At 48.5% G+C, this 19,845-nt stretch overlaps 1 protein-coding gene across 1 annotated transcript in view; it reads right to left on the bottom strand.

The window, feature by feature from the left end:
• Positions 1-19,845, bottom strand: part of LOC137455353 (ovostatin-like) — a 47,925-nt gene that overhangs the window by 16,240 nt on the left and 11,840 nt on the right. Inside the window, exons 10-23 of the mRNA XM_068166080.1 lie at positions 18,980-19,089; positions 14,999-15,157; positions 14,499-14,726; positions 12,461-12,518; positions 10,772-10,917; positions 8,679-8,828; positions 7,945-8,115; positions 6,929-7,061; positions 5,698-5,794; positions 4,962-5,190; positions 2,491-2,614; positions 2,013-2,131; positions 1,512-1,563; positions 602-685 (exon numbers count right to left, since the gene is read on the bottom strand). Of these exons, the coding sequence (XP_068022181.1) occupies positions 602-685; positions 1,512-1,563; positions 2,013-2,131; positions 2,491-2,614; positions 4,962-5,190; positions 5,698-5,794; positions 6,929-7,061; positions 7,945-8,115; positions 8,679-8,828; positions 10,772-10,917; positions 12,461-12,518; positions 14,499-14,726; positions 14,999-15,157; positions 18,980-19,089 (1,860 nt within the window). The remainder of the gene's footprint in view (positions 1-601; positions 686-1,511; positions 1,564-2,012; positions 2,132-2,490; positions 2,615-4,961; positions 5,191-5,697; positions 5,795-6,928; positions 7,062-7,944; positions 8,116-8,678; positions 8,829-10,771; positions 10,918-12,460; positions 12,519-14,498; positions 14,727-14,998; positions 15,158-18,979; positions 19,090-19,845) is intronic.

The raw sequence follows: 19,845 nt of genomic DNA, 5'->3' as shown, positions 1-19,845 counted from the left end.
AGAACTGGTGGGGTCTCAGCAGAGCTGAGCAGAGGGGGAGAATCACCTCCCTTGCCCTGCTGGCCACACTTCTCCTGCTGCAGCCCAGGATCTGATTGGCTTTCTGGGCTGCAAGTGCACACTGAGAGCTCCTGGTGAGCTTCTCCTCCCCCAGCACCCCCAAGTCTCTCTCCTCAGGGCTGCTTTCCAGCCAGGCCCTGCCCAGCCTGCATTTGTGCCTGGGATTGCCTCCACCCAGCTGCAGGACCCTGCCCTTGGTCTTGTTGAAGCTCCTGAGGTTGGCTTGTGCCCACCTCTCCAGCCTGTCCAGGTCCCTCTGGATGGATCCCTTCCCTCCAGCTGTCTGCTGCACCACACAGCTTGGTGTCATCAGCAAACCTGCTGAGGGTGCACTCAATGCCACTGTCCAGCAAAGTGAACAAGAATGGAACCAACATTTAAACTTCATTTCTCTGACATTGGTGGACAAGCAAGAATCAGTTCCTTTTCTCAGAATTTTTCCATGCAGAGAGTGGAAGCTCACATCTTGAACCCTGAAACAGCTTTCATCTCATATGTTGACGTTTCCTTTCTTTGCATGTGTCATTACTTATATACTTACCAACAACAGAAAAGGAAGCTCTGGCTGACCCTTCCACCACGTTGGTAGGCAGATCTAGAGTAACATCTTGGATAACTGTATCATCTGTGTGGAAAAATATGAAGTCTGGTGTGGTCATTTGTGTAGGAACAGTGAAATAGCAGTGGAAAGGGCACAGTGAAAAACTGCATGAGAGACAACAATAGATAGGAACTCACAGCTGTCACTCTAAGCATCAGGAGAGAAAGAGGCACAGCAAAATGACAATTGTGACAAACAGACCAAATTGTGCAGCAGCTGTTCAAAAGACATCATCTGAACAGGGTAAGGCTGGTCCTCACAGGCTATAGTATCTGTGAGGCCTGAGGGTAGACATGGCACTTGGGACATGGCTTAATGTTTGTGGTGGTGTTGGGTTAGTGGTTGATGATCTTCAAGGTCTTTTCCAACTGCAAGGGGTCACTGATTCTGAGATGTGGGGAGAGCTGGTTGTTGAGGGTCAGGGCTGCTTTTGTACGAGGAAACCCTGGAAACTCTTTTGTCAGCACTGAGATGGTGTGGAAGGGATTGGTGCTTTCCATTCCCACTAGAAGTGGAGGGCTGGAAGCTGTAGTTATCCTTGCAATAGAGGACCACAGTCAACATGAGTGTACAAAATGCAGGACAGGGTTTGCATCTCCATTTGATAGCTTCAAAGCCACCTCCCTTCTGCATCTGAGCTTGGCTGACTGCAACATAGGTACTAAGTGATATGCATGGGACCTCATAGGAATTTCCTAACAAGGACTTGAACAGTAGTATTCACACTAGATGGTATTTGGGCAGCTCCAGGGAAAAGGGAGGGACAGCATCAATGACCACCGCAGAAAAGAGTGCAAACTCCAACCTTCCTTTCAGTTCCTCCAAAGACAGCAGTGTCTAAGACCCTTACCTTTTGTACAGATCAGGGAGGTTTGAGTCTTTTCCCTTCTGATGCCTTCAGGCTGCATGGGGACGGGAAGAAGAGAGACATGCAGTGGATGAGAAAAATGCTTGCAGAAGAGCAGTGACAAGAGAGCCACCCCTCACCCCATCCTCCTGCATCATTAGACAGCTGCACTGAAGCAGCAGTTTGCAGGTTCATGCTTACAAAGAGTTTCCAGCAGCCTGAGTCCCTCATTTCCAGTTTTGTCTCTCTGTGAAGGAGGCATGCACTTACTAACCAATCCTCATGCACTTACTTACTAATCCTCATGGAAGAAGATATCAGATAAGACAGGACTTGGTCTTAGCTTTAACAGCCAGACCCTATGCCAGCCAGATGAATGTGGAGCCAAATCAGGAGTCCATTATGGAACCTGGAAAACCTTTACTTGCTTTTGATAATTCTGCTGTGGTTTTCTTTCCTTGTGACAGGGAGTACAGGGCAAGCAGTAAAAGCTGTCAGCAGTACCTCAACCAACAGTGTTCTGATCTGGGTGTCCCTGTAATCAGTACTGATGTTCCTAGATGCTTCACCTTCACAATGTTCATCATCCACACTCTCTGCAGTAACACTGAACTGCACAGTGCCTTGAATGTAGCAGAAAAAGACAACAAAATTGTATTGGTTTGTAGCTTGCAGAATGATGGCTGAAGTAAGACATTTCATATGCTAGTATCTACAGATATCAAGTACTTCAACAGGGCAGTCACACTATGTGAGATGTATGAGAAGAGAATTGATCTCTGAAAATGGGAATGATAAACACACTGCAGCTGTGGAGTGGCTCTTTAGACCAAAGAGCTGGAAAGACCAGGGGTAGAGCAAATTTTCCAAGCTGGAAGATGTAGGTGGAGATTTAGGGGGAAGATTAGATTTTCCAAGTGAGGTATTAATTGGTTAGTATCAATCTCAGGACAGAAAGCCAGGCAGACTCAAAGACACTTACCAATTTCTTTGGGGAAAACACTCCAGATATGTGTCTCTCTTTGTTTGGCACACAGGCAGCCATCAGCCTTCTGGGAGATGGGTTTGGCTTCATAAGAAAGGGGCTCTGACAGCGAAACATTGACCTGAGAACAGAAGGAAAACTGTGATGGGACAAAGATGCTTATCACAGAATCAATCATAGAATCATAGAATCATTGAATCAGTAAGGTTGGAAAAGACCTCAAAGATCATCAACTCCAACCTGTCACCCAACACCTCATGACTAACTAAACCATGGCTTCAAATGCCACAGCCAATCCCCTCTTGAACACCTCCAGGGACAGTGACTCCACCGCCTCCCTGGGCAGCACATTCCAATGGCCAATTACTCTTTCTGGGAAGATCTTCCTCCTCACCTCCAGCCTAAACTTCCCCTGGCACAGCTTGAGACTGTGTCCTCTTGTTCTGGTGCTGGTTGCCTGGGAGAAGAGACCAACCCCCACCTGGCTACAGCCTCCCTTCAGGTAGTTGTAGAGTGCAATGAGGTCCCCCCTTAGCCTCCTCTTCTCCAGGCTAAACAATCCCAGCTCTTTTAACAGTGTAGAGCAAATACTAGGCCTGAGATGACAGTGTCAGATGAATCATCCATCAGTTGTAAGTTTGACACTATTCCCTTTTGCTTCTCATGACGCTGTCCATTGAGCTGCTAAATGTTCTACACAGACTTATGATTCCTGGTCGGGATATTGAGCTATGTTCACTTGACCTGGTGCCAATGGCTTTGAACTAACTTGCAGAGGAAACCACAGGAGAGTGTTTGTTCCTCTGTTGTTGTAGGAACACTTGGAAAACAGGCTAAGAGAGGAAAGCATCAATAATGGAGACCTCTTTTCCCAGGGTGTTTAAAACCTGAGGCCTTTTTGAGTTGTCAGAGGAAACTGTTAACAGAGTTTGGGAAAAAAATACTAAATTGCCTATTAATTGTCAGAATTATGGAATAGAATCACAGAACACTTTCAGTTGGCCAAGATCTTTAAGATCATTGAGTCCATTCATGATCTAATGCTACCAAGTCTGGTGCTAAACCATGTCCCTCAGCACTACATCTCTGCAGCTTTGAAAGACCTTCAGGGATGGGAGGATTCAACATCCTTCCTGGGCAGCCTGTTCCAGTCTTGGAGAACCCTTTCTGGGAAGAAGTTTCTTCTAATATCCAATCTAAACCTCCCCTGGTGCAGCTTGAGGCCATTTCCTCTTGTCCTATGGATTGTTACTAGGGAGAAGAGACCAAATCCCTTCCCACTACAGCTTCCTTTCTGAGAGCTGTAGCAAGTTTGAGGGCTCCCTCAAACTCCTTTATTTTCCAGACTAAATAATCCAGGTTCCCTTAGCTGCTCCTCTAATTCTTCACCAGCTTCATTGCCCTTCTCTGGACCTGCTCCAGTACCTCAATGTCTTTCATTCCTCAATGGTGATCTCCTTGTGAGAACAGAGAGGTGATTTCCAACATTCACATCAAACAATAGATCTAGAACCTACACCTGCCTAGATACAACATAACAACCAAGAAGCTAAATAGAAGATCCCTGATTTTCTTTCTTCAAGCATCCTTTAGTCCCTGGGTAAGCTCCCTCCATGCAGGGGGGCAATGCACCTGTGGGCTGGAGCCATTCTGCCTGGTAAGTCTTGAATATCGATGGTACAGTGGCCCAGTAACTGGGAGCAATAGAAACTCGAGCTGGACAGATACTTTGTAGGGCAAGTGCTGGACTTTTGTGCTCCTTGCTTTGCTGCTTTTGGGAGCTGTCACCCCAGAGAAGTAGAGTTTATCTTCTTTCTGTTTCTTGCTTTTCCCATTTTCTTCTCTCTGGCAAGCACAAGCTGTTCACTTCATACTTTCACATAGCTCCCTAAAGAAAAGATCTTACTAAAACCATCAATTGCTTGCATGACTGTGGATGGTGTCTGATACATTGGAATGTGCTGCCCAGGGAGGTGGTGGAGTCACCATCATTGGAGGTGTTCAGGAGGAGACTTGATGGGGTGCTTGGTGCCATGGTTTGGTTGTTTAGGTGGTGTTGGATTGGTTGATGGGTTGGAAACGATCTTGAAGCTCTCTTTCAACCAGGTCTATTCTATTCTATTCTATTCTATTCTATTCTATTCTATTCTATTCTATTCTATTCTATTCTATTCTATTCTATTCTATTCTATTCTACTCTATTCTATTCTACTCTACTCTACTCTATTATATTCTCTGCAAAGCACTTGTTTCCTTCCTCTATTGATTTCAAGGTTGCTCATAAACCCATCCTAGTTCATACAGAGCTCTCTCTGCTTTGTGGTGGTTTAGGAGGACAAATCCAGGCAAGATAATGGTTCCTCAGACAGAATGAGCAGTCCATCAATCAAGACATCTACACCACTCATTTTGCTGCAGCTTCTTTGGGGATGGGATAAAGTCTGAAAACTGTGGGCAGAAGTACACACCTTAATGCAGTGGTCAAGGTAGTTGAAGACATTGGCTCTAAGCAGGAAATCTTCTCCTCGAATGATAGAGTATGGCAAGGTTAAGTCCACAAAGAAAGGCTGGAAGGCTTTCACGGTCGCAGGCGCAGACAAACCAAATCCAGCCAGCTCTTCCACACAGAAGGCACTGGCCTTCCATTCAGTGATGGTGTCAGGGGTGGTGTATGAGATACTAGCTTTTCCAGTAGAGCTGATGAGGATGGATAAAGGATGAGTTTAGAAAGGGTGAGTTTCAGATCTCCTTCATTCAAGAAGAAAAACCCTTGCTTTGCCATGGAGGCAACAGAGTTTGAAAATTAACTCTACCCCTGTTCCCTCGACAGAAATCTCTCCTCCAAGTCCTCCCAGAACTTATTACCCAAACCTTCTGAGAAAAACCCCCATAAAAGTTCTTCTGCCCACCATTTTCCTGAGTCTGGAAAGAAAAGGGAGAATTCATGTTTTGCCAACCCATATTTTAAGGAGAAGTGTCCCTCTTCTTGGGAGAGCAGCCTGACACACATTGTAGGGACAGAAGTCTCTGGGGACAGGGTAACTTCATCAGAGAAAAGAGGAGCCCAGGTGCTCAGGTGAAGACTGAAAAACCTATGCTTTCCAAGTCAAAGTGTGTCAAGGAGTTGCCAACCAGCAGGACATCAGAGGATATATTCAGTAACTCTTAGAAGCAAGGCACAGAGAGAGAAGAAACAGCACTCACTTAACAGGGACTATATCCCAGATCCAGGTCTCAGGGAAGAACTCCCGAACAGTCTCAAGGACGTGTCTCTTCCGACGCTCCTCTCTAGCAACTTCAGCTGGGAAGAGATCAGGGGAATTTAGTCAGATCCGGTTCAGGTAATGAAGATTCCCAGAAAGGACAAATTTCAATGTGCACAGGCCAGTAGGAAGGATGATTGGTGCTCACCTATTTCCTTCTAACTGAGACTATTGGTAATACCACACAAATATTACTGCCACTACGGTGTCTCTGAGGTAAGTAGAAATCAGTAGCACAGAGAAAGAAAACATTACTTGAAGTGTTTGGAATGGAATGGAATGGAACAAACCAGGTTAAAAAAGACCTTTGAGATCATCAAGTCCAACCTATCACCCAACACCATCTGATCAACTAAACCATGGCACCAAGTGCCTCATCCAGGCTCTTCCTAAACACCTCCAGGGATGGGGACTCTACCACCTCCCTGGGCAGCACATTCCAATGGCCAATCTCTCTTGCTGGGAAGAACTTCTTCCTAACATCCAGCCTAAACCTCCCCTGGCACAGCTTGAGACTGTGTCCTCTTGTTCTGGTGCTGCTTGCCTGGGAGAAGAGACCAACACCCTCCTGGCTACAACCTCCCTTCAGGGAGTTGCAGACAGCAATAAGGTCTCCACTGAGCCTCCTCTTCCCCAGGCTAAGCAACCCCAGCTCCCTCAGCCTCTCCTCACAGGGCTGTGCTCCAGACCCCTCCCCAGCTTTGTTGCCCTTCTCTGGACACCTTCCAGCAACTCAACATCTTTCCTAAAATGAGGGCCAGGGACACAGGACTCAAGGTGTGGCCTAAAGAGTGCTGAGTACAGGGCACGATGACTTCCCTGCTCCTGCTGGTTACACTGTTCCTGATGCAGGCCAGGATGCCATTGGCCTTCTTGGCCACCTGGCACACTGCAGGCTCATGTTCAGCCTACCATCAACCAGTACCCCGTCCCTCTCTGCCTGGCTGCTCTCAGCCACTCTGACCCCAGCCTGTAGCACTGCCTGGGGTTGTTGTGGCCAATGTGCAGCACCTGGCACTTGGATGTGTTCAATCTCCTGCCCTTGGACTCTGCCCATCTGTCCAGCCTGGCAAGGTCAATACTCAAGAGCAATGTGATTCATGAGTAATGCCCATGTCCAAGTCACAGGAGTACCACTTCACTTGATGAAATCTCTTTCCTGTTGTGTTTACCTGTTGATTTGACATGGTGTGTGGAAGCCACAAACCCGGAATTCAAGTAGTAAGATGAGGGTCTGCCCGCCTCGCTCGCACACACCACTGGCTGCCGAACCTTGGAGTTGGTAAAGAACTTAATTCCCATATCCTGTAAAAAACCACATTGTAATATTAGACACAGCATCACAGTATCACAGTATAACTAAGGTTGGAAGAGACCTCGAGGTTCATCGAGTCCAACCTGTCACTATAGACCTCATGACTAAACCATGGCACCAAGTGCCACATCCAATCCCCTCTTGAACACCTCCAGGGATGGGGACTCCACCACCTCCCTGGGCAGCACATTCCAAAGGCTAACAACTCTCTCAGTGAAGAGCTTTCTCCTCACCTCCAGCCTAAACCTCCCCTGACACAGCTTGAGACTGTGTCCTCTTGTTCTGGTGCTGGTGGCCTGAGAGAAGATACCAACCCCCACCTGGCTACAACTACCCTTCAGGTAGTTGTAGAGGGCAATGAGGTCTCCCCTGACTCTCCTCTTCTCCAGGCTAAGCAACCCCAGCTCCCTCAGCCTCTCCTCACAGGGCTGTGCTCAAGGCCTCTCCCCAGCCTTGTTGCCCTTCTCTGGACACCTTCAAGTCTCTCAATGTCCTTCTTAAACTGAGGGGCCCAGAACTGGACACAGGACTCAAGGTGTGGCTTAACCCATGCAGTGTACAGGGGCACAATGACTTCCCTGCTCCTGCTGGCCACACTAGTCATGACCATTCCCCCTAATATTAGTCATGACCATTCCCTCTCTGTTTCCTCTTTCTGTCTTCCTATCACTGGGATGCTTAGAGTCAGCTATGTAAACACTTGTGAAAATTTGGTGCATGCTGGAAAATCACTGCAGGCATCAAAGTCACCTGCAGAATAGATGTCCATGAGGGGATTTTTCATGGATAGATTTTACTAAAAGTGTTGGTTGAGGCAATAGCTAAAGCTACATAAGTAGAAATTAAGGTTTAAGTAATATACAGAGCATTTACCCTGAGGAATTGGTACACATCTGGGCCTAATCCTGACGTTACAGGTGTATAATACAAGCCTTTGTGAAAGATGTTGTCAGAGGAGACACAGGGGTCTTCAGGGTCATCTTCTAGGTTGAGCCCATCAAAGATGTAGCCTTGAAAGTCATGCAGGGGATGAAGGCTGTATATCTGTGAGAGGGAAGGAAACACAAAACCTCTGTGTGTGTCTGTGTGTGTAAAGACCAGTTCTGATGTCACTGTAACATCCTGCAAATTGACAGAGCTGAGATGTTAGCCTGCTTGAAACAAGGCTCTGTTTCTTGGACTGCCTGTTCTGGCTAAACAGCTGGACCCAGAGAGTGGTGATCACCAAGTCCAGTTGGAGGGCAGTATGTACTGTGGTACCACTGGGGTCAATACCAGGTCCAGTCCTGTTCAACATTTTCATTACTGGTCAGGATGATGGGGCAGAGTGCACCCTCAGGTGGTGCTGGTGACACGAATGTGGGAGGGGTGGTTAATGTGCCAGAGGGTCATGATGCCAGGGACCAGCCACTGGTTAAACTAAATTTCACATGAAAGAGGACTTCCAGATGCCAAGAGTCAAAAGCTGTGCATTGCCTATTAGAGACAGTATATGACCAGTACATGCAAAAATCAGTGGAAGTCTAACACAATCCTGCAACCTGAGGTGGAGAGACACTGCTATGGAAGGGGAGAGAGTGGTGAAAGGAGAGAATACTTTTGCTTACCATTTCTGCAGACAGCTTTGTCTCAGACTTGAGGAGCAGTACACTCTGATCCACTGCCCTCACAGCACAGAAGGAGTTGGCAGCAGCTTCAATGTCTAAACTGACTTTGGAAGCTGAGTGTATTTGCTTGTCAGAGAACTGCAACCGGACCTGGAATGAGAGAAGCAGATGTTGGTACAGCTAAGCCCTGCTGCTCAGGGCTGCTCAGTGTGTGGGTGGGTGTGCAGGGCAAGGTGGAAAGTAGAAGGCTCTTCTGTTAACACACAGATTATAGAACCACTTCAGCTGGAAAAGACCTTTAAACTCCTCGAGATCAACCATTATCTAACTTCACCAAGATATCTGAACTCCACAACCTCTGCTGACCAGCTCTCTGCTGTAATGGAGGCTTAAGCAATAGGCACTCTTGGCCTCCCTTGGTAGCTTGAATGAAGCCTGCCTTGAGTGATGTAGAACCCCATCCCTGGAGGTGTTTTAAAGAGGCAGAAATGTAATGCAGAGTGTCAGAGTTTAGGGCCAGGCTCCATAGTTAGAAAATTATTTCTTCCCAGAAAGAGTAATTGGCCATTGGAATGTGCTGCCCAGAGAGGTGGTGGAGTCACCATCCCTGGAGGTGTTCAAGAAGGGATTGGATATGGCACTTGGTGCCATGGTTTAGTTAGTCATGATGTGTTGGGTGATAGGTTGGACTTGATGACCTCTGAGGCCTTTTCCAACCTTATTGATTCTATGACTCAATCACAGTATCACAGTATCACTAAGGTTGGAAGAGACCTCAAAGATCATTAAGTCCAACCTGGCACCACAGATCTCATGACTAGACCATGGCACCAAGTGCCACATCCAATCCCCTCTTGAACACCTCCAGGGATGGGGACTCCACCACCTCCCTGGGCAGCACATTCCAAAGGCTAACAACTCTCTCTGTGAAGAACTTTCTCCTCACCTCCAGCCTAAACCTCCCCTGGCACAGCTTGAGACTGTGTCCTCTTGTTCTGGTGCTGCTTGCCTGGGAGAAGAGACCAACCCCCACCTGTCTACAACCTCCCTTCAGGTAGTTGCAGAGAGCAATGAGGTCTCCCCTGAGCCTCCTCTTCTCCAGGCTAAGCAACCCCAGCTTCCTCAGCCTCTCCTCAAAGGGCTGTGCTCAAGGCCTCTCCCCAGCCTTGTTGCCCTTCTCTGGACACCTTCAAGTATCTCAATGTCCTTCCTAAACTGAGGGGCCCAGAACTGGACACAGGACTCAAGGTGTGGCCTAACCAATGCAGAGTACAGGGCACAATGACTTCCCTGCTCCTGCTGGCCACACTATTCCTGATGCAGGCCAGGATGCCATTGGCCTTCTTGGCCACCTGGGCACACTGCTGGCTCATGTTTAGGCAGTTGTCAATCAGCACCCCCAGGTCCCTCTCTGTTTGGCAGTTCTCAGCCACTCTGACCCCAGCCTGTAGCTCTGCATGAGGTTGCTGTGGTCAAAGTGCAGCACCTGGCACTTGGACTTGTTGAATGCCATCCTGTTGGCCTCTGCCCATCTGTCTAGTCGGTCGAGGTCCCTCTGCAGAGCCCTTCTCCCTCTAACTGACCAACATCTGCACCCAGCTTGGTGTCATCTGCAAACTTGCTGATGACTGACTCAATGCCCTCATCCAGATCATCCATGAAGATATTAAAGAGGATGGGGCCCAGCACTGATCCCTGATTCTATGATAATGATTGGACATGATCTTAAAGGTCTTTTCTAACAACAGTGATTCTATGATTGTAAATAGTGAAGTGCAATAAGCCCAAAGTGTGTTTGCTGTGTCAAAGATCAAACAAACTAAATTAAATCAGGCACTGGTACAGTTCAGGAGAGACAGGAATCACCTGGGAGTAGTGTGGGCTTCCTGCAAAGCAATTTTAAATGTTAAGTTTTGCCTTGTGATGATAAGACCAGGGAATGATGGTAAAGCAGAGAAATAAGACCAAGGAGAAAAAAGCAAACTGAAGAGGGTGATGTTGAAAGGAGAGGATGGAAACCAGAAATAAACCTGGAAATCTTCTGGGAATGTGTGCACAAAGCATTGTCATGTATCTGACTCACTGTATCTCACCTTGTTCTTGAAACATTTCTCCACTGGAAGTCGGACACTGTCTGCTACCAGCTCCTTGGCAGGGTGCAGAGTATACACCAAGAGCTGAAGAGCTGGAGCCATTTTCTCATCAACCTCAAGTGGGATGCTGAAAGTGCCATTTTGATCTGGAGGAGGAGATAAAAGGACCAACAGGAGAGAAGTGCAAAGCTCTGCTGTAGTGGTAGCCACCATCAACTTGCATACAGCCTCACTGGCCCAGCAACCTGCACTTGGAAGATATGCTGGAAAATCCTGGGTTTGCCCCAAGGTGACATGCCTGGGATTATACCCAGGTGTTCTCAGACTCATTGTGAGTTTGAACACATGCCGAGATGCAGGTAGCTCCTTAGGCCAGACACTCTATTCACAGCATCACAGTGAAGGAGCAGTGTCTTTACATGCCTCTTTGCATGTGCTACATGAATGGACCTGGGGCAAATGAAATTTCTCAGACATACAGAGTCACAGAACCACAGAATCACCAAGGTTGGAAGAGACCTCAAAGATCATCAAGTCCAACCTGTCACCACAGACCTCATGACTAGACCATGGCACCAAGTGCCACATCCAATCCCCTCTTGAACACCTGCAGGGATGGGGACTCCACCACCTCCCTGGGCAGCACATTCCAATGGCGAATGACTCTCTCACTGAAGAACTTTCTCCTCACCTCAAGCCTAAACCTCCCCTGGTGCAGCTTGAGACTGTGTCCTCTTGTTCTGGTCCTGCTTGCCTGGGAGAAGAGACCAACCCCCACCTGGCTACAACCTCCCTTCAGGTAGTTGTAGACAGCAATAAGGTCTCCCCCGAGCCTCCTCTTTTCCAGGCTAAGCAACCCCAGCTCCCTCAGCCTCTCCTCATAGGGCTTGTGCTTGAGGCCTCTCCCCAGCTTTGTTGCCCTTCTCTGGACACCTTCAAGTGTCTATTCCTTACCTTATCCTTTGGGAAGAGCTTTACAGAACACTACTTTTTGACTCATATCAACCAAAGTAGTTGCTGGACTTAATCTAACTTTATGGTCATCTTAGTGGGAGTGCCAGTATCAGGCCTAACACTTCAGAAAAGATGTTGAGTTGCACTAACATGTCCAGAGAAGGGCAACAAGGATGGGGAGGGGTTTGGAGCAAAACCCTGTGAGAAGAGGCTGAGGGAGCTGGGATTGCTTAGCCTGGAGAAGAGGAGGCTCAGGGGAGACCTCATTGCCCTCTACAACTACCTGAAGGGAGGTTGTAGCCAGGTGGGGGTTGGTCTCTTCTCCCAGGCACCCAGCACCAGAACCAGGGGACACAGTCTCAAGCTGTGGTTGAGGTTCAGGCTGGATGTTAGGAAGAAGTTCTTCCCAGCAAGAGAGATTGGCCATTGGAATGTGCTGCCCAGGGAGGTGGTGGAGTCACCATCACTGGAAGTGTTTAGGAAGAGCCTGGATGAGGCACTTGGTGCCATGGTTTAGTTGATCAGATGGTGTTGGGTGATAGGTTGCACTTGATGATCATGAAGGTCTGTTCCAACCTGGTTAATTCTATTCTATTCCATTCTATTGACACATGCAGGGGTGGAAAGAAATAGAGACTTCCAATAGCTGCTGTGTGCATCCAGGAAACCTTGCCTTAGTCCTCAGGTCAATCATCCTCCCCTTTTGCAGAAACATGGATTGGAAATGTAACTTACCAGTTTGGATGTTAACTTTCACTTCCCCTGTAAGGACAATCTTGCCTTTTGCCATGCCCTGTGAAGAGAAGAGCAATACATTTACAGGTTGGCAGAGGTTGGAGTGAGAACGAGGCAATCAAGTTCAATGTACATCAATGGTACAGTCGAGCCATGTACTTGAGATGGCTCCAATTGCTTAAGCATCAACCTTAGGACATGATGGATGCTGCAACTGCTGCTGATACTTCTGGGGCCTTTGTCCAAGCAGAAGGAAAAAGACAGGAAGAAGGAGGCAAAGAAGACCATGAAGAGTTTCTTGGAAGGAAGAAACAAGAAACCTGACCTGAAATACTGTGAAGGTAGTTCCTTACTACAAAATGGAAATGGGGTCACAGGATCACAGTATGTTAGGGGTTGCAAGGGACCTCTGAAGATTTCACTTATCTGTCCTATCTGTACTACATAGTATCAGTCAGGGTTGGAAGGGACCACAAGGATCATCCACTTCCAATCCCCCTGCCATGGGCAGGGACACCCCACACTAGATCAGCCTGGCCAGAGCCTCAGCCAGCCTGGCCTTAAACACCTCCAGGGACAGGGCCCCAACCACCTCCCTGCACAATCCATTCCAGGGCTTCACCACTCTCATGGGGAAGAACTTCCTCCTCACCTCCAGCCTCAATCTCCCCACCTCCAGCTTCATTTCATTCCCCCTAGTCCTATCACTCCCTGAGATCCTGAGCAGTCCCTCCCCAGCCTTCCTGTAGCCCCCTTCAGATACTGGAAGGCCACAATGAGGTCACCTGGGAGCCTTCTCTTCTCCAGACTGAACAACCCCAACTCCTTCAGTCTGTCCTCATAGGAGAGAGTGTTTATTGCTGCCAGTGGTGGGGAAGGGGGCTGCCTCACCCCAGCACACCAGAGCTGAGCAGAGGGGGAGAATCACCTCCCTTGCCCTGCTGGCCACACTTCTCCTGATGCAGCCCAGGATCTGATTGGCTTTCTGGGCTGCAAGTGCACACTGAGAGCTCCTGCTGAGCTTCTTCTCCACCAGCACCCCCAAGTCTCTCTCCTCAGGGCTGTTTTTCAGCCAGTCCCTGCCCAGCCTGCATTTGTGCCTGGGATTGCCTCCACCCAGCTGCAGGACCCTGCCCTTGGTCTTGTTGAAGCTTATGATATTGGCTTGTGCCCACCTCTCCAGCCTGTCCAGATCCCTCTGAATGGATCCCTTCCCTCCAGCTGTCTGCTGCACCACACAGCTTGGTGTCATCAGCAAACCTGCTGAGGGTGCACTCAATGCCACTGTCCATGGCACTCACAAAGATGTTGAACAAGCCTGGTCCCAGGACTGATCCCTGAGGGACTCTGCTTGTCCCTGGCCTCCACTGGGACATGGAGCCATTGACAGCCACTCTTGGGTGTGGCCATCAAGTCAGTTCCTTATCCATCTAGTGGTCATCCATCACACCCACGTGTCACCAGCCTGGAGACCAGGATGTGGTGTGGGACAGTATCAAAGATCATTGAGTCCAATCCCCCTGCCAGAGCAGGACCACAGAATCCAGCACAGGTCAGACAGGAACACATCCAGATGGGGCTGGAAAGTCTCCAGAGAAGGAGACTCCACAACCTCTCTGGGGAGCCTGTTCCAGTGCTTTGTGACCCTCACAGTGAAGAAGTTCCTCCTCATGTTGAGGTGGAACCTCCTGTGCTGTAGTTTATATCCATTACCCCTTGTCCTATCACAGGGTGCAACAGAGAAGAGCCTGTCCTCTCCCTCTTAATACCCATCTCTCAGATATTTACAGACATTGATCAAATCCCTTCTCAGTCTTCTCTTCTCCAGACTAAAAAGCCCCAGGGCTCTTTTTTTTTCCTGAGCAGGCAGTTTTGCTAAGCAACCTCATTGATTTTTCTGTTCTTGGGCTATGGCCTTTGTCCTGGCTGATGATCCAGAAGCTGGAGGAGAACCCACTGCCACAGCTGCTGTTGCTGAACTGCCAGATAGCTGCTGGTTAAGCCCACTCAGCAAACCATGCAACAGCCCCACACTCACCACGTAGGAGAAGTTCACAGTGTTCATGTTCTTGTATCCTTCCATGTTCAAGATGTAGTGCACAGTGATCATCCTCTTCTGCCCACACCTCAGAGCTTTCCACAAAGGCTCAATCCTCAGAAAGCTGCTAGTCCAAGAGTAAAAACGCTGAATGGAGAGAGAGGCATCAGGGTAGGAAGGCTCTACCCAGCCTTCAGAGTGGCACTGCTCACTGGTTTTGTAAATTGCCTGACAGAAAAGGGAAGAAAAGGAAACATATGTCACTGGGGAAATCACTATTACATGCTTAGGTCACATAGGATGTATGTATCTAAGAATGACATCTAAAGGGAAAAAGCAGCACAAAGGCCTTGCAGCCTTGCAGCATACCACTACAGTGCAACACCTCAAGTGTTTTCCTCACTCTCATGGTAATTTTGAGAGCTCTAGAACCTTTTTCTGGCTTGACTCTGAGAGCAGCCATCTCTCTCTGTCTCTCTTCAGCCTTATTTTGTACTCACTTTCAGAATGATCTCAGGATCAAACATTTTGGATGTGTCAATGCTGAACTGTGCAACACCATTATCATCAGTGGTGAGGTTGTCTGTATTCTTGCTATTGACAAACAGCTGAATAACCTCATTGGGGATAGGAGAGTTGTCTTTGTCTACCAGCTTGACCTGTGGAAGAGAATGTGACACATGTTCAGCATGTTACCTTTCTGTAGGTAGCTACTAATGCTCTAGACCCCTTTGCTATCCACAAAGTACAATTGCTTCTTCTTCTCCTTTCAAAGCTGAAATTACTCTCTTCACATCCTGGAAGCTAGTAAAAATGTCCCTTTTGGAGCAAGAGCTTCTTATATTTCATCTTGAGTTGCTGGAAGGTGTCCAGAGAAGGGCAACAAAGCTGGGGAGGGGTCTGGAGCACAGCCCTGTGAGGAGAGGCTGAGGGAGCTGGGGTTGCTTAGCCTGGAGAAGAGGAGGCTCAGGGGAGACCTTCTTGCTCTCTACAACTCCCTGAAGGGAGGTTGTAGCCAGGTGGGGGTTGGTCTCTTCTCCCAGGCACCCAGCACCAGAACAAGAGGACACAGTCTCAAGCTGTGCCAGGGGAGGTTTAGGCTGGAGGTTAGGAGGAAGTTCTTCCCAGCAAGAGAGAGTGGCCATTGGGATGTGCTGCCCAGGGAGGTGGTGGAGTCACCATCCCTGGAGGTGTTTAGGAAGAGACTTGATGGGGTGCTTGGTGCCCTGGTTTAGTTGATTAGATGGTGTTGGGTGATAGGTTGGAGTTGATGATCTCAAAGGTCTTTTCCAAGCTGGTTAATTCTATTCCATTCCATTCCATTCCATTCCATTCCATTCCATTCCATTCCATTCCATTCCATTCCATTCCATCTCTTTCCTGGTCTGTCCCTCCTGACTACACATTTCCAGTTTAAAGATACACCTCCTTTCCTCTATTTTGTCGTGGAAGTCTGCTGCTGCTGCTTCTAGTGTCTGAAGGCCTTTCCTACAGATTTTTGTTTGACCACTTTTCTTTGCCTGTCCTCATTGTCTCTGCCATTTAAATGTCAAACCAATGAAAAATAACAGAAGTCATTGGGTAAATTCCAGGTTGCTAGAACTGAGCATCCAGTTGATCCAATTGAGTCATCGTCCCTGGAGTGTTCAAGAGGAGATTGGATGTGGCGCTTGGTGCCATGGTCTAGTCATGGGGTCTGTGTTGATAGGTTGGACTCAATGATCCTCGAGGTCCTTTCCAACCTAAGTGATACTGTGATACTGCAAGATATCCATTCTGAGTTTTTGTTGCGTGGATTTTGTTTGTTTCTTTGCAGGGCTCTTGTTTGGTTGGTTTGGTTTGGTTTTGTAGAAAAATAGGACAGGGGTGATAATATATTAAACACAAGCTTAAGGGACTGACTATAGTCACTGTCCAGAAACAACATGGACACAAATTATCTCTGAAACAAACATTATCATAGATAATAAAGAAATATTGAGGTGGATGTCCACTTGGTGGGACTAACACAGCAAAGGTGAAGGCACACAACATGTGGCCAGCCACAGCTGTGCCATAGTGCAAGGAAGGACCACGAATGGTGTGTGATGGCACCAGGAACAGAAGTGGCATCTCCTCCAGCATCAGTGACTTCCAGACAACAGTTGCTCTGATAGTGCACAAAAGAGAAGCAGCTGCCTGAAGTCAGCAGCAGTAGCTTTGCCTCCCAGCCTTCTAACAGATTACTTTCAGTATGTTTAACATGTATTGTGGTGAGAATGTGTGCATTTGAGGGACTCACTCAGGCACATCACCCCAGGGAGCCTGTTGACCCCGATCCTCCAGTGAGAGGTGGCAAGGTGGAAAATGGAGTGTGTGTGGGGACCAAGTGAGAAAGTCATATAGACAGAGGGGAAAATAGTCCTTAAAAGACAATATCTTCTCTCTTTTCATTGCTACTGGTAACAAATGGTGAACTGAAGGAAAGAGAGAGATCTTTCCCTACCCTTTCAACCACTGCTATGTGGAATCTGTCATGGAGCATAAAATAATGGAAAAGGTTTGTTGAGACTGAAACTGTTGTATTTTCCTTGATTTTTTTGTTCATAATTTCTTTTCACTCCTTCTTCCCTCAACCCCCTGTGTTTTTATTCCTCTCTGACTGGCAGATGACCATCAGTTCTGAAGAGAAAGGCAGTGAATTACGGCAAGCTTAAAAAGCAAATTAGAGAAGTGCTAGCTGATGGATTGGGTTGATTGCTGGCAGAATCAAACCCAGAATAAATTCAAACTCTTCAGTATTCAGAATTACCAATAAGGGACTTTATGTAAAGAGAGAAGACCTGCTTCAGCACCAGACTTGGCAGTGTTAAGTAATGGCTGGACTTGGTCTTAAGTGTTTTTCCAAACAAAATGATTGATTCTATGATTCTAACCCTGGGGAGGACACCACCTGCCCCAAATACCCCTACACTTGTTGCTATCACTGTTGGCATGGGATTGCCTGTCAGTATCACAGTATCACAAAGGTTGGGAGAGACCTCGAGGATCATCAAGTCCAACCTGTCACCACAGACCTCATGACTAGACCATGGCACCAAGTGCCACATCCAATCTCCTCTTGAACACCTCCAGGGATGGCAACTCCACCACCTCCCTCAGCAGCACATTCCAATGACCAATGACTCTTTCTGTGAAGAACTTTCTCCTCACCTCCAGCCTAAACTTCCCCTGGCACAGCTTGAGACTGTGTCCTCTGGTTCTGGTGCTGCTTGCCTGGGAGAAGAAACCAACCCCTTCCTGGCTACAACCTCCCTTCAGGTAGTTGTAGAGAGCAATGAGGTCTCCCCTGAGCCTCCTCTTCTCCAGGCTAAACAACCCCAGCTCCCTCAGCCTCTCCTCACAGGGCTGTGCTCAAGGCCTCTCCCCAGCCTTGTTGCCCTTCTCTGGACACCTTCAGGTCTCTCAATGTCCTTCTTAAACTGAGGGGCCCACAACTGGACACAGGACTCAAGGTGTGGCCTAACCAGTGCAGAGTACAGGGCACAATGACTTCCCTGCTCCTGCTGGCCACACTGTTCCTGATGCAGGCCAGGATACCATTGGCCCTCTTGGCCACCTGGGCACACTGCTGGCTCATGTTTAGGCAGCTGTCAATCAGTACCCCCAGGTCCCTCTCTGTTTGGCAGCTCTCAGGCACTCTGACCCCAGCCTGTAGCTCTGCATGGGGTTACTGTGGCCAAAGTGCAGCCCCTGGCACTTGGACTTGTTGAATGCATCCTGTTGGACTCTGCCCATCTGTCCGGTTGGTTGAGGTCCCTCTGCAGAGGCCTTCTGTCCTCTAACTGACCAACATCTGCTCCCAGCTTGGTGTCATCTGCAAATTTGCTGATGACTGACTCAATCCCCTCATCCAGATCATCAATGAAGATGTTAAAGAGGATGGGGCCCAGCACTGATCCCTTTGGGACACCACTGGTGCCTGGCTGCCAGCTGGCTGTGGCACCATTCACCACCACTCTCTGGGTTCAGCCTCCAGCCAGTTCCTAACCCAGCTCAGAGTGCTGCTGTCCAAGCCTCGAGCTGACAGCTTAGGCAGGAGTTTGCTGTGGGGGACGGTGTCAAAGGCCTTGCTGAAGTCCAGGCAGACCACATCCACAGCCTGCCCCACATCCACCAGGCAATCACCTGATCATAGAAGGAGATCAGGTTGGTCAGGCAGGACCTGCCCCTCCTAAATCCATGCTGGCTGGACCTGAGCCCTTGGCCATCCTTCAGGTGTGCAGTTATTGCCCCCAGGATAATCTGCTCCATCACTTTCCCTGGCACTGAGGTCAGGCTGCCAGGCCTGGAGTTTCCAGGTTCCTCCATCCGACTCTTCTTGTGGATGGGGACCACCTTGGCCATTTTCCAGTCATCTGGGACCTCTCCAGTGAGCCAGGACTGGAGGAATCTCTAATAGAAGCTCATCTCTAATAGAAGCTCTCTGTGCCCTTGCTTACCTGTCCAGAGTAAGGAATTCCTCTTCTGTAGTAGTGATCCACGTTCTTGAAGTGTATGGTGCTCATCACCCGAGTTATGGAAATAGACCGAGTAGCTGTGAATTGCAGGCCTGTAAGACATGGCCAGAGTCAAGAGAAGATACAATTTCTCTTGCATATATCTCCATCAGAGTTTGCATTTGCCTGGAGATGGCCACTGTGCTTATAAAAACGGATCTTCTTCAGAAAAAACATCCTAGCACTCAGCAGGCAAAGGCTGAATATGGCCTGATCTTCCTTGTGGCCTTCCAGTATCTGAAGGGGCCTACAGGAAGGCTGGGGAGGGACAGTCTCACAGTATCACCAAGGTTGGAAGAGACCTCAAGAATCAATGAGTCCAGCTTGTCACCACAGACCTCATGACTAGACCATGGCACAGCTTGAGACTGTGTCCTCTTGTTCTGGTGCTACTTGCCTGGGAGAAGAGACCAACCCCCACCTGGCTACAACCTCCCTTCAGGTAGTTGTAGAGGGCAATGAGGTCTCCCCTGAGCCTCCTCTTCTCCAGGCTAAGCAACCCCAGCTCCCTCAGCCTCTCCTCACAGGGCTGTGCTCCAGACCCCTCCCCAGCTTTGTTGCCCTTCTCTGGACACCTTCAAGTCTCTCAATGTCCTTCTTAAACTGAGGGGCCCAGAACTGGACACAGGACTCAAGGTGTGGCCTAACCAATGCAGAGTACAGCAGCACAATGACTTCTCTGTTCCTGCTGGCCACACTATTCCTAATGCAGACCGGGATGCCATTGGCCCTCTTGGCCACCTGGGCACACTGCTGGCTCATATTCAGGCAGCTGTCGATCAGTACCCCCAGGTCCCTCTCTGTTTGGG

The sequence above is a fragment of the Melanerpes formicivorus genome, unplaced genomic scaffold (assembly GCF_026170545.1).
Source record: "Melanerpes formicivorus ecotype bairdi unplaced genomic scaffold, bMelFor1.0.p_v2 SCAF_96, whole genome shotgun sequence".
NCBI lineage: Eukaryota > Metazoa > Chordata > Aves > Piciformes > Picidae > Melanerpes > Melanerpes formicivorus.
This window is presented reverse-complemented; position numbering and strand designations above follow the sequence as displayed.